Source organism: Onychostoma macrolepis, chromosome 10 (assembly GCF_012432095.1).
Source record: "Onychostoma macrolepis isolate SWU-2019 chromosome 10, ASM1243209v1, whole genome shotgun sequence".
Classification (NCBI taxonomy): Eukaryota; Metazoa; Chordata; class Actinopteri; order Cypriniformes; family Cyprinidae; genus Onychostoma; species Onychostoma macrolepis.
In genome coordinates, this window is record NC_081164.1 from 5,411,273 (window position 1) to 5,424,732 (window position 13,460).

At 36.6% G+C, this 13,460-nt stretch overlaps 1 protein-coding gene across 1 annotated transcript in view; it reads left to right on the top strand.

Moving 5' to 3' along the window:
* Positions 1-13,460, top strand: part of adamts6 (ADAM metallopeptidase with thrombospondin type 1 motif, 6) — an 85,131-nt gene that overhangs the window by 56,180 nt on the left and 15,491 nt on the right. The window contains exons 18-22 of the mRNA XM_058788796.1: positions 1,326-1,449; positions 4,307-4,387; positions 6,039-6,202; positions 8,651-8,789; positions 11,209-11,338. Coding sequence (XP_058644779.1) covers positions 1,326-1,449; positions 4,307-4,387; positions 6,039-6,202; positions 8,651-8,789; positions 11,209-11,338 — 638 coding nt within the window. The remainder of the gene's footprint in view (positions 1-1,325; positions 1,450-4,306; positions 4,388-6,038; positions 6,203-8,650; positions 8,790-11,208; positions 11,339-13,460) is intronic.

Genomic DNA, 13,460 nt, shown 5'->3' on the forward strand with positions numbered 1-13,460 from the left:
CCAACTAAAGATATACTGAAGTATATTTGATTGTGCTAAAGTGGAACTATTGCAAGTATACTTCATGTACACATTAAATATCTTGCATTTAAAGATCGATATTATTCAAAGATCATACAATCCTCATCAATAGTGACATTAAAACACATTTTAGGCTTAATATTAAGAAATGTGCATTGTGCTCATTGATACTCCACATAAGGTTTAATTAGAATTTATCAGTAAGTCTTGAGCGATATGTCAGTAAACATGATAATAGATTACTATAGAACTATATAATATAATAGAGCTATACTTAGTATGAAATAAATGTATTTTAAATATATTCGTTTTTACTAGGGCATATGATTGTGCATAAATGGAAAAGAAAAAATTGGTGTAGGAGTTAGGGTTAGGGTTAGGGTTAGGGTTAGTTTCTAAATTTCAAAAATAATTACAAAAACACATTGAAGAATTTCAGCATGAACACTAAAATTTGAATTAAAGAATTAAGGCATCACAACATTATAATGTGCAATGTGAAAAATCTTCAAAAATTATTTAAAAAATTCATAGTTCAAAAATAATCATATTGATATTTGCTAAAGATGGCATTTAACAGTCTTAAATGATCCCATATCAGCTGATACTAATAATTAAGATATAGATATCCACAATATCGGCGGTAAACCAGTATGGTACTAATTTAGTGCATATTGCCATTTTTGTACATCAAAGGTTGTGTGTCCAGTCAGGCTCAATGGTATTTTGGCACAAATTCACCTGTAATTTGGTAGAAGCCAGTCAAGTTAGACAAATGCCAACATGGACAGGTTGCGTGACATGCCCTCATGAACAAAACCATGCTAGATGAAAGAAAAATTGACACAACATTAATAAACATGGTTTGTACCGACCACAATGTGTTTTGTGTGGTGAATTATTGGCTGCCGAGAGCATAAAACCAACAAAATTCAATTGACATTTAGAAACAAAACACTAGAAATATAAATACTGTTACTCATGCTTCTGCTATTGTTTATGCACTTACAAAAATGTCAATTTTCATAATCAGCCTGTCATATCAACAAATTTCAATGTTTGATTTAAAGGACATTTTTATTTAATTTTGTACAATGCTGTAAATAATTTTGTTACTGTGTTGATGTACAGTGTAAAATCACAGTCCTGAAGCAAAACCAGAACCATTCATCTTTTCATGTCATATTCTGACTCAATACAGCTGTGTGAATGACATGTTTTTCTTTGAATCAGATAGTCACGGTCTGAGAACGCCTCGACTGTGTTCCCCTGCACTGAAACACCCTGCCTGTGTGTCTTTCCAGCATGTTGGCTGTGATAACATCCTGGGCTCGGATGCCAAGGAGGACAGATGCCGTGTGTGCGGAGGGGACGGCAGTACGTGTGAGGTCACCGAAGGACTGTTCAATGATTCGCTGCCCAGAGGAGGTCAGGAGGTCACTGATTATACACTCATCGTCAATAACACATATTCAATATCTTACCATTTCACCACTTCGTATGAGCTATTACGCATTGCCATGAGAATGTGTTAGACAACCTACTAGGTAAGTACTGTAGTGCAACGTAAATATTAGAAGGTTTGGCCACATCACAGGCCGCACTGAACCATGAACTGGAGAGTTACTAAAGTCCCCCATATACCTCAGGCGAAATCGAAGAACGAATTGGTGTGATGTCATTAGAGCAAAATCAGGCCAAAATGAAGTTTGTTTGGAGTGTGTTTCTGTACTTGGAAGCAGCTTGCCAAAGCAAACTTTCCAAAAAAGTTCGCTCCGGTTAGTAAACATGTTTGAACTACCATTGATCCGTAGCAATTACGTAATAGGTAGGTGTGATCCACCTTGACGTGGAATGCCAGGTTTTCAGCTACTGTCCTTAAACGTTGTATGTACATGTAATTGCATTGGTATGACAATTCTCTGTAGATCCCACATTCTTGCATGCCACGATTGATCGATTATATACAATGCCTGCACACGCTATCAGTCAGACTGCTTTTCAGCAAGTATGAAAACATTTGAAAACCCTGGACATTTCAGGTAATTTACAAATCCCGCCAGGGCATGTCTGGGGAAAAAACGACATATGGTCATGCTGCTTAAAAGCAATGTATTGTATAATGTGCTATATAAATAAATGTGACGTGACTTGGTGCAAACCTCCACATCACAATGATCAGATGCTTTCTTAACTGCTGTTTCTCACCGCTGTGTTTTTTGTTGTGTGTTTATTTTGTGATTGAGAACAAGGTGCACAGAACAGACTTGCATAAGTAACTTTTTTTTCAAGTAACTAGTGAAGTAACATATGTGAGCCTGGACCACAAAACCAGTCTGAAGTCGCTGAGGTATATTTGTAGCTATTGCCCAAAATACATTGTATGGGTCAAAATGATAGATTTTTCTTTTATGCCAAAAATCATTAGTATATTAAGTATAGATCATATTCCATGAAGATATTTTGAAAATTTACTACTGTAAATATATCAAAACGTCGTTTTTTATTAGTAATATGCACTGCTAAGAATTCATTTGGAAAATTTAAAGGCAATTTTCTCAATATTTAGATTTTTTCGCACCCTCAGATTCCGAAAAATTCGAAAAATTGACACTTAGTTTTGTGGTCCAGGGTCACATATTACTTTTAAATTTACAACTAGATAACTGAGATACTTTTTCAAATAAGTAGTGCAAGTTACTTTGTTTCCCATTTTTTGTAGAGAGAAATTGGGAGTTAGGTGTAGAGCCACTTCCTTTGGCCTGAAGCTAATTAATTTCACTTTTGGTGTGAAATGGCTTTTGGATTATTTAAAAACAAATAAGCGAGGCCAGCCCAGTTGACAAAAAGTAACGTAATGCATTATTTTCTATAAAGAGTAATTAATGCATTTAGTTACTTTTTATGGAGTTTTGTATATTGTAATGCATTACTTTTAAAAGTAACTTTCCCAGTAACACTTTAGTATAGGGACCAATTCTCACCATTTACTAGTTGCTTATTAGCATGCCTATTATTAACATATTACATCTTAAGTATATCAGGGTCTTAAGATATCCTGTCACCACTGGGCTTCGAGCGTATATCTAGGGCAATTGTCCCTACAGTCAGTGTCCATATTGCGTTGAAATTTGACATTTCTGAAGCTGTTCAAAAACATAAAATACAATGTGGCGAAATCCACAAGCCACTGCTGAGCTGTATGAAAGAAGAGGAGCACCACGACCGATCTCTCCCTTCAGAATCCCATTCCAGAGAGCACGCCGCACGCTTGCCAAACGCGACAAGTTTTTAATCGCTTTCCACTAGAGAAATCCCACTTGAAGAAAGCACAGCACAAGCGAGCAGAGGAACGCATTGTCTTTTTGGCAGTGGCTCTTGTCAGGGGGCCAACGGGTGCTTTGGCCAAGTTTGACATTTTTCATGGAAATGCAGTTTTTTTTTTTTTTTTCATCAGACAACCAATGATAAAGCATTTGTTTTTGGGTCAAGAAATAAGTTGTCAAAATAGAAGTGGTAATACAATATACGACTATTAATTGCATCATCCAGTGAGAGAATCAATAAAACTTGTAATATTGCACACGTTGTCGGGCCGCATCCAAAAGTATTCTCTGTAGTAAGGGACTGTTTTCTCCTTTTAAGGTATAGCTGGTAAATCATCTGAAACTTTAAGGGGGAGTTAAGGGTACGGTGTAGATTCTTCTCTTGTAATGAATTTGCTGTTGCTAAGTTAGTTAGATTTTCTTTGAACATGCTGGGATTCGGTTCAAATTCTCCTCGTCTGAATAGTTTACAAGAAACACTAGATGCAACTAATAAGAATTAGCCATTAAGGTTTAAAGACGGGTTACAAATGTTCTCGGAATTAAAAATGCATGAAAAAGTTTCAAACAAAACTCTTGATTTTCTTTTTGGAATTGCAGAGTTATGATTAGGAAACTATACAACGTAAATAAAAAAATGTTTTCAAAATCTCCGTCTGAATGTGCATGCTGTACTATTGGTGCTTTACTCTCACAGAATGCTAATGCTAATTGAAGCACAGCATGCTAATTTAAGTGACACTAAAAATATAACAACTAAATAAATACATATCTTGGGCGGACTAGTTGATTAGGCGACCATCATGACATAAATATAATGGCATTGTGGTTTGTGGCACCCATGATGCTAAAACAAGACGTACGTGTATGTACATTTACAGACAACTACAAATTGTGCTGTTATATGAGCGAAATTCAACTTTTGCTTCATTTTCTAAACCAAATTGTGCATTTTGTAGGTTATATGGAGGTTGTCCAGATACCAAAAGGATCGGTTCATATTGAAATCAGGGAAGTGGCCGTGTCAAAAAACTACATCGGTGAGTGTTTGTATTTATCTTCTTGAAGCTTTGTTCATGAAGCCATACTGGGTACTAAAGTGGTGAAATGGTTTGTTTTAGGCTTTGTTGTGGGTTTAAATCTGGATCAGTCTGACAGCCATCCTCACTCTCATGTTTTATATTTGTTCATTGTCTTGATTTTGCCTTTTGTCTTTTCCCAACCGCAAGCTGAGTAAAACCATCATGGTTCTCAGCTATGTAACTAATTAAAACAATCAAACAAGCGGGACCAATTAAGTTGTTTTGAGTGCAAACATAAATATAGCTAGTGTGTATGACAGCTTGTTGGGTTTTGTTGTCTATCATGTTGATGTAGAGGTTTTTCCCGCCGTTTGAAAGGAAGATAAGTTGTCAGATGTTCTAGCACAGCGGTGGCCAACATTAGCGCCAAAGGGATTGTGAGCAACGTATTTAAGAAAATTGTAAAACACATTTTGTCTCCTTCAGACGTTCACATGCGTGCCACATTTGTCAAATATAAACACATGGCCCTGTTTAAAGTGAGAATCTTTTGAAATGGCTTTGAGATCCTTAATGTCTGACAAATATTTGGCTAATAATGAAAGCAAGCTTGCAGAATTGGTTCATTTGATGTTTAACATCAGTCAGTTCTTTTCATTTCTACCTGAAACAACTGTCTTCTTATCTTTGGTTGGTTTTGCCCAATGTGTCATATAACTGATAGTTTAAGGGCATACAGTTCTATTATTTTCCGTTCAAAGAAGAGGTTTTGAAGAACTCTTTCACGTATTGGTGAATGCTTATGCATTCATATCAAAACATGCCATGTCACTTTTAGTTATATTGGCATTTGGTATCATCGATATCTTACCCTCTTATGACACATCTTGACACGCTATGTTTAAAAATGTTAATCTTTTTAGGTATTAATGACTTATATTTGTCTTTTCAGTCACTCATGTACAGATCATACTATTTTTATGTTGCTTTTTAGAGCTAGTCACTTCTTTCATGCATGGAAAAGATCAGTTTAAACATTCTGCCAAATTTCTTCTTTATTGTTCCATGGGAAACAGCAATTCTTACTCGTCATTTTCGTTTTATGTAATTCACAAATGATAGTGTGCTATAATTTGGCTATTTGGTACCAAGATAATATTTGGCTATTTGGAGCTGCCCAATGTGTAATAAAACATCCTAATCTTCAATGTAAGTGTTTCCATTTGAAAGATTTATTAAAAGTACCATTCGTTTCTTTGTTTGAAAAATATTGGTGTATAACTTTAAGAAAAATAAATGGTGTCTTTTTGAGCTGGAGTGAGTAAAAAACATCTGGATTGTTCTTCTACAATTTGGCCCCATCTGAATCAAGACAAGAGTGAATATTTTGAGGTGTGTTATGCTTTGAGATGAGATCTTTGTTTTGACAACTGAGCAGTTACGGTATTTGTAAGGAAAGCAGACTTTCACCTGAACTTGGTATGCTAGATCTACAAGCTGCACAGCGTCTGAAAGCAAGAGTGAAAATTGTCCATGGCATCAGGAAGCCTGAGCTCCTCTGTAAGATGATGCTCATCATGTTGATGAATGACAGCGATGACATCACTCTCTCTGCTTGGCAGCATCTCGCTCGTGTCGGGTTATTAACTGGAGCTCTCGCTTGTCACAGCTTTGAAATCGGAGGGGGATGACTATTACATCAACGGAGCCTGGACCATTGACTGGCCCCGCAAATTTGACATTGCAGGAACAGCCTTCCACTACAAGAGGCCGACTGATGAACCCGAGTCGCTTGAAGCTTTAGGGGCCACCACTGAAAATTTGGTGGTTATGGTGAGTCAAACTTTATTTACTATGAAGGATACAGTAGTGTTTTTAGTGCTAGTGTTTTAGAAGTATATGTTGGATATGTGGCCTGGCAGTGTTCGCATGCTCAACACTATGTAGGAAACCTGAGTTTGCATCTTAAGCCTGGAATACACTACACGATTTTTGCCCCGATTTTTCAGTCTGAACAAGTTGACGCTAGTTGAGGAAAGTCATAGCCAGGCTGATTTTTTAGCTAAAATTTTAGCTTGATATTTTCAGCCGATTTTAGAACACGTTGTTTTCATTTGTCATGCGTCTCCTAGCAACAAGGTGCACGTTTCTGCATGAGTTTGTCGTGATCGGAACAACTTTAAAGTCTGGTAGTGTATGATCTACAGTCATGTGTATGATGGCCAGTTTTTCTTTGTCACTATTTACAAAGTCGGTAAGTGTATAATGCCTGGTGTTTTGTCATGTAGTGTATTCCAGCCTTTACTAGTGTATGTCCACTTTCTCTCTTCTACCTGTTGTTTTCCTGTCACTTCTCCACTTTAGTTTCAGTAAAAGTAACAAAAGTGATTAGTGACCTAATTCAATTTTTATGTAAAATACATTTTATGTCATGGCTAGTGTTTTAAAGTTACTGCACAGTTACTGAATTTGTATGACAATTTTGCTTGTTTGTTAAAAAGCTAGTTTAAAAGGCTTACGAAATTGTTTATTTTATAAAACATATAATGGCTAGTGTTTTAAAACATGTAAAGTTGTTTGAAAGTATATACTGTAGCAGTTATTTGACTGTTTTAGTACTTATTAGTTATCTACAGTTTTAATGTTGTAGTAAAATTTTATTTTTTACATTACGGCTGGTGTTACAACACAAAGGTATTTGAAAGTACATTACGTAAATATCCAGCAATGTTTGATTAATCAGTTATTAGTTGTTAAAACATGCAAAGTTGTTAGAAAGTACATAATACATTTATATGTGTGACACTGTTTAATTACTGTAGTTATTAGTTATCTAAAGTTTTTTTTGTAAAATATATTTTTACGTAATGGTTGTTTACATAAAACACATTTTATGAGTTGTGTTTCATGTGCAGTATTCAAACATGTAACATGACAACATTTGTATGTTTAATTATCTAGATTAATGTGTCTCTGTAAAGTTTATATAAAGCATATTTCATGCTATGGAAATTTTTAAAATACATAACATCATTTACAAGTACAGAATGCAATGATATGTGTGACAGTTTTTTTAATTATATTAAAAGTTTTTTTTATTTAATTTAATTAAAAGTTTTACATAATTGGACTCAATTTACATTCTAGCTGCAACATAAAAGTATATTTGTTTATTAAGTCTATAGTTAAATACAATTTCAAATTGGAGTAGGCTTTTACACAATAATTCAGGCCTTACATTTGAATTATTGTCCGACTTTAAAATCTCATATAGTCAAGTTGTCTTATAGAAAAATCACAGTAGTGATACTGTAGAGGCTTGTGTTCTGAATGTGCAGTTTGAAATTGCTTGGCTTATTCTAAATAAAGTCCACATCTGTGTACAAACCTCACATGAACTCTGGGTAGCGGTTTCGGAGTTAACCGTTATATATGTTTGCACTAAAAACCTCTGTCTGGCCAAATGAGAGTGCTCATGTGCACATGTTTTAGCACGCGTGTGTGTGTTCATTCTGAAAAGCCCCGTCTCGGCAACCACAATGGCTTTCGCCTGGACAAAAGTGCTGGAAATACCAGGCCTGGTCGTAGCGCCGCTGGAAAACATACAAGTGGCCAGTGCACCGCAAGCCATTCCATTGTGGCCCACACTGGTTAACATGGCTTTCCAATTTATAACACACACACAATTACAGCTCTCTGACTAAGTAATTCAGGAGTAAAGCTGATGTGATATGCTAAATATGTGCTCGTTCAAGCTGAACTGAGGTTGGGCTCATCCAAAAAAATCTCTCCTCCTTAATGATTTGATTGCTCTGTTTCATGCATTTTTAAGACCTCAGCATTTGTCTTTCTGTCACCGATCCAAGACCAACTTCCTTTGCCAAAATGCTTGGGGCAAAAGACCATGGAGGTCTGTAATACCTGGAGAAATTCCCATTCATCTCAATGACAGTTGCTTGGTTGGCGCATCCAGCCTCGGACATACGCAACTTGCATCCATCTTTGCTCATGGACACATTACATTTTTCTTCTTTGAGCCAGTCAGGCAGGGAAATAACATCACCACAACACTGATTGGCTGATGCAACCAAAGAATGTGCAGCGTCCCGATATGAACAACTCTAAAATTCCACCTACTGTAATATACTGTAATTTTTTTGTCCTTCAGTGTGCTAATTGCCACAATTTGGGAACAAAACTAACCAGGTAGACCACGAATTCTTCGTTAAGACAGTATACTAGCAACAGAAAAGTAACCACAATCAATTTTTAATGTTTCAGGTGCTACTACAGGAACAGAACTTAGGCATCCACTACAAGTTCAATGTGCCGATCCAGCGCACAGGAAGTGGGGACAATGAAGTGGGCTTCTCCTGGCACCATCTGCCCTGGTCTGAGTGCTCAGCAACATGCGCAGGAGGTAAAACAATCAATCATTCACATCCTTACTAAGAAAATGTGTTGTACCTTTTGGTCATTAGCTATGTTTCCATCCAAAGTTGCGAAATTAACTTGTGTGCAAAGTTTCCATCCCATGTGTTCAAGAGAACAAAATTGTCACTTCCTTGGATAGAAGTGCAAAGTATTGATAATAAAACTGAAAGTTGCTGCATCCTGTGGCTCTTTTACACTACATAATAAATCAGGATGCCTGATGTTTGGGAATGCAGTCTTGTGAGACTTATTATGGGAGTTGATTATACCAAATAATTTTGATGACAGACTTTGGCTCAGGCGTTTAAAAATGATTAATGACATAACATTTGAGATGGTGTTTGATTAGTTATCCAGTTAACCAATCACATAATCTGTTGAGGCAAAGTCACATGACTTTTTTGATGCACATCAATGATTATATTTAGTAAATGTGTTCCCATCGTAGTTTAATCGCATGATAACCTATGATCAGACTCAATTGAGCACAAGTTCTTTATGCACATTTTTTTACTTTATGTGCATCCTGGGGTTCCATTAAGTGTTTTTATGTGATATCCCAACATTTACATAAAAATAGATGAAAATGTGAAAAATAAGTGGACAGACAAAAGTATGTTCTTGATAGTGTCCCTGCCAGGCTTCATAACTAGCTAAAAGGGATAGTTCACCAAAAATGAAAATTCTGTCAACAGTGACTCCAACACAAAAGTGTACATTTTGAATAATTTACTGGTCGTTCTTTTCTGTTCAATTACAGTGAAGCTTGAATTATTTTGAGCTTGAAAAAGGAGAGTTCATGAGAGAAACAGCAAAGTCTGATTCTTGAATTATTGATCTTTTAAAAGAATCGGTTCATCCAGACAATTCACAAAACCATTTTGAATTGATTATTCATTATGAATTGACCTGATCTGCTTCATAATTATCAGCGAATACCAACTGAAATTTTGGTTTGGCCTACTTTAATACTTTCATGGTACTTTTATGTTCTTTGTGAATCAAGCTCCATTTTGCTTTGCTATGTCTTTCTTGTGAACCGTATTGGACTGGAAATTCATTCTGGTGTTTTCAGCCGAGTCATCTTTTTTTATTAGTAATAAAATCCAACAGAATGATAAAATGTGTATTTTATCGGACATATGACTATATGGTCCATCAATTTGTACTGCTAATGTACGAGTTATGCAGTGAACAGAAAGGCTGCCTCTTATTTCAACATCTGAATGTCGTAACCACATGTAAATGTGAGCCCTCACCTCAAATATGACCAGACTGTTCAGGCTGCCCCGAAATAAATGGCTTTCTTACAACAATAAATAGTTTTCCTCTCTGCTTTTTTAAAGTGTGGCCATTGAAAACATTCAAAATACTTGTTATATTTCACCAAAATATGCAAACATCGCAGGCTAGTCCACGGAGGGTTTTCTCCAGGCTCAGTGAACTCGACCTCATTTGTTGCTCAATTCATTTGAACACATTTTAGTTTATATGGAAATACCCCAGAGCAACACTTATGTCATTTGTGAAATTTTGCGTTATTAATACAACTCACGGCTGTTCTGTTGGCAAGCCACACAGGGAGCGTTTAAACACAGAGTGAACTGCCATAAAAATTCTGCAATATTCTTTTAAAAATGATTCGTGATTCACACCGCTACAGATGCTTGGACTTGATTCCTGCTTTTCTACAAACTCCCATTAAATTTCAATGTTGCCGTCTTATTATTTTGATCGTTATGTGCAACAACACTGATAACGGTCTTACATCATGAACTGATGTCATGAGATTTTACATTTACCCCCTAGTTTGCTTTCAGCGAATCAAATCTCTTTTCTTGAAAGGGGTCATCGCACTCCCATTGGAGTATTTCATTATTTTGGTTACCCAGTCAAGAATGCCGTATTGGCAGCTATTAGATCCACCTCACAAGGTGGCCTTGCACATTAGCCAAGCTTGGCATAAACCGGCTTAACTGGAGGCTAATGTCTTTCCTTATGGGCCCCAAAGAGCCCCTGCAGCAATGGCTCCTAGCGCTGAGTATATAGCGTAGCGCACTATTCTGCCATTACTGTGGTAATGCTCACTTTTCACAACCAAGAGCCAAAGAAAAGATTGGCTTCTCTGTAAAAGTCATTCACTAAGACACTCACTTCAACCGAGGCATTTACACACCTAGATATAATACTGAGGGAAAAATAATATCGCCTCCGTGCCTCCATCCACACAGAGTGCTCTGTCAGCAAGTGGACCCCTAGAGAAGAGACAGAGAAGTAGTTTTACCTCAGGGATCGACGCCGACCACACAGCGCCTTGCGCACGAGCTGCCGAAGTGTCGAAAACGATCTCCCAGCTGAGAGAGCGAGGCAGATGAATGAAGTGATGCTTTATTGTCTTTTTGCAGGCTCGCAGAAGCAGGAGGTGGTGTGTAAAAGACTGGACGACGGTTCTGTGGTCCAAAACAGCTACTGCGACCCGGACGGCAAACCGCCAGGGAACCAGCGACCTTGCAACACTGAGCCGTGTCCTCCGGAGTGAGTACAGCAAATTTGAGGTGTAATCTGAATCTTAATCTGAAAATTTGTGATTCATATCAGGAAAAAGGCAAAAATTATATATTAAATTAATTTAAGTACAGCCTATTTATAACTATTTCCACTACTGAAAAACAAAGCGAAAATATGATTCAAATTAGAAAATAATGATTTATTGTTTGCAGTGGGACATTTTTTATGTCAGTTTTCACATTTTCTACTAAACTTCCCTTCTAAATTACTGTAATTTGAAAAAAAAAAAATTCTGTCATTCTCATTTCGGTAATGACGTATGAAAAATAATCTGGATGATGATCATTTTTATTATTATTCTAGTATCAATTAAATTCAGTATAATGAAAACTATCATCATACTTTCTTAATTATTGTACTTTAATAGTTCAATAGTTCAATAATAGTTCACCCAAAAATGAAAATTCTGTCATTAGTTACTCACCCTCATGTCGTTCCAAACCAGAAAGACCTTTGTTCATCTTCAGAACACGAATTAAGATATTTCTGATGAAATCCAAGAGCTTTCTGACCTTCCATAGACAGCAATGAAACTGAAATGTTCCCAGAACCAGAAACATAGCAGGAACATCTTTAAAATAGTCCATGTGACATCAGTGGTTCAACCATGATTTTTCGAAGCTACAAGAATACTTTTTGTGTGCAAAGAAAACACAAATAATGACTTTATTTAACAATTCTTCTCTTCCGCGTCACTGTCCTCCACCATTACCGAGAGTACCACAACGCATGCGCGTGCAGCTGCTGATGTAGAATACGCATGCGTTGTGCCTTGCAAAAAATTCTGCACTACATGAAACAATTTCAACCAATCAGAAGATATTTGATGTACAGTTAGGAGTAGTGTAATTACAAACAAATGATATTTCACAAGAAGCAGGGCTACCCAGCGTGACGCCAAAGTAAAATAAATCAAATTACTATCAAAATGTCCTGTCTCTTGTCACTTGTCATGGTCACAGCTGGTTGCGAGACTTTGACTTTAATGAAAAGATTTAGTGCATCACATCACGAGACTGTGTTAAAGTATGCTACTGAGAAATAGGGTTTAACTGTCAAGAAATTAATGTCACAGTGTAGAAAAAAAATCATAATGGTTATAAAAACAAGCTTTATTTATTTATTTCATACAAAATCAACTTATATATATAATTTTGAATTACTTGAATACTGAGGTGAAATATATCCAATTTCCTAAACATGTGGCTTATACTCGAGGTTCGAGGTTTTGCTCTCTTTGCCAGCCTAGGATGAAAAAAATAGCGAAATTTTATTCTGTTTTGATGAGCCTTATCAAAATAGCACATAGCTGCCCGGCAATAAAAAGCGCAAAGGGCCACAACCCGTAATGTTTAATTTGTCTTCATAGCACCCCAGCCATAAAGAGCCTCTTTGAAGACAACTTAAAAACTAAGCAACATGATTTATTTCTTCATATGTTGCCTATTTTCATTTGGACTTTGGTGCCAAAATACTAAAGGCGTCCAAAAAAAGTATGAGTGATCACCTGCGTTTAATTGTATTGGCTAGCAGAGTTTATGAACCCTCAAGGGACAATATCCATAAACGTGTGGAGTATGCGTGTGTGCGGCGGCCAGACGCACTTAGCGCTCATTTTCAATGGGGCGAGCAGCTGAGCAAAGTTCACTTGTGTCTGCAAATTTTAAATTGGAAGGAGGAATTAAATGGTTTTGGCCTCTGCGCTCCTGCATCTTGCCAGTGGAGGGTTTAGTGAACCTGAACCCCAAGATGGGCATCGCTAATAACATCATCTAAAATCTATTTCCATCTCCACCTGATGTCAGAGGAATGCAGTCTCTGGCCCAGAAAGGGTCATGATGGTCATTCGAGAACACCCTGTTGTTTTTGGGGAGGTAATTTCTCTCTAATGATCTTGCAGATAATGACAGATTTTATTTCATTAATAATTTATGTCCAACTTTAATTTTATTTTACTTGTAGTGTTTCATAAGACACATCGTCCGTTGCTTTATCAGAGCATCGCCAAGAGAATGCAAACAAACCGCACGAAACTTAATTCAGCCGTAACAAATGATAAAAAGTCAAGACATTTATATAAAAATGCCTG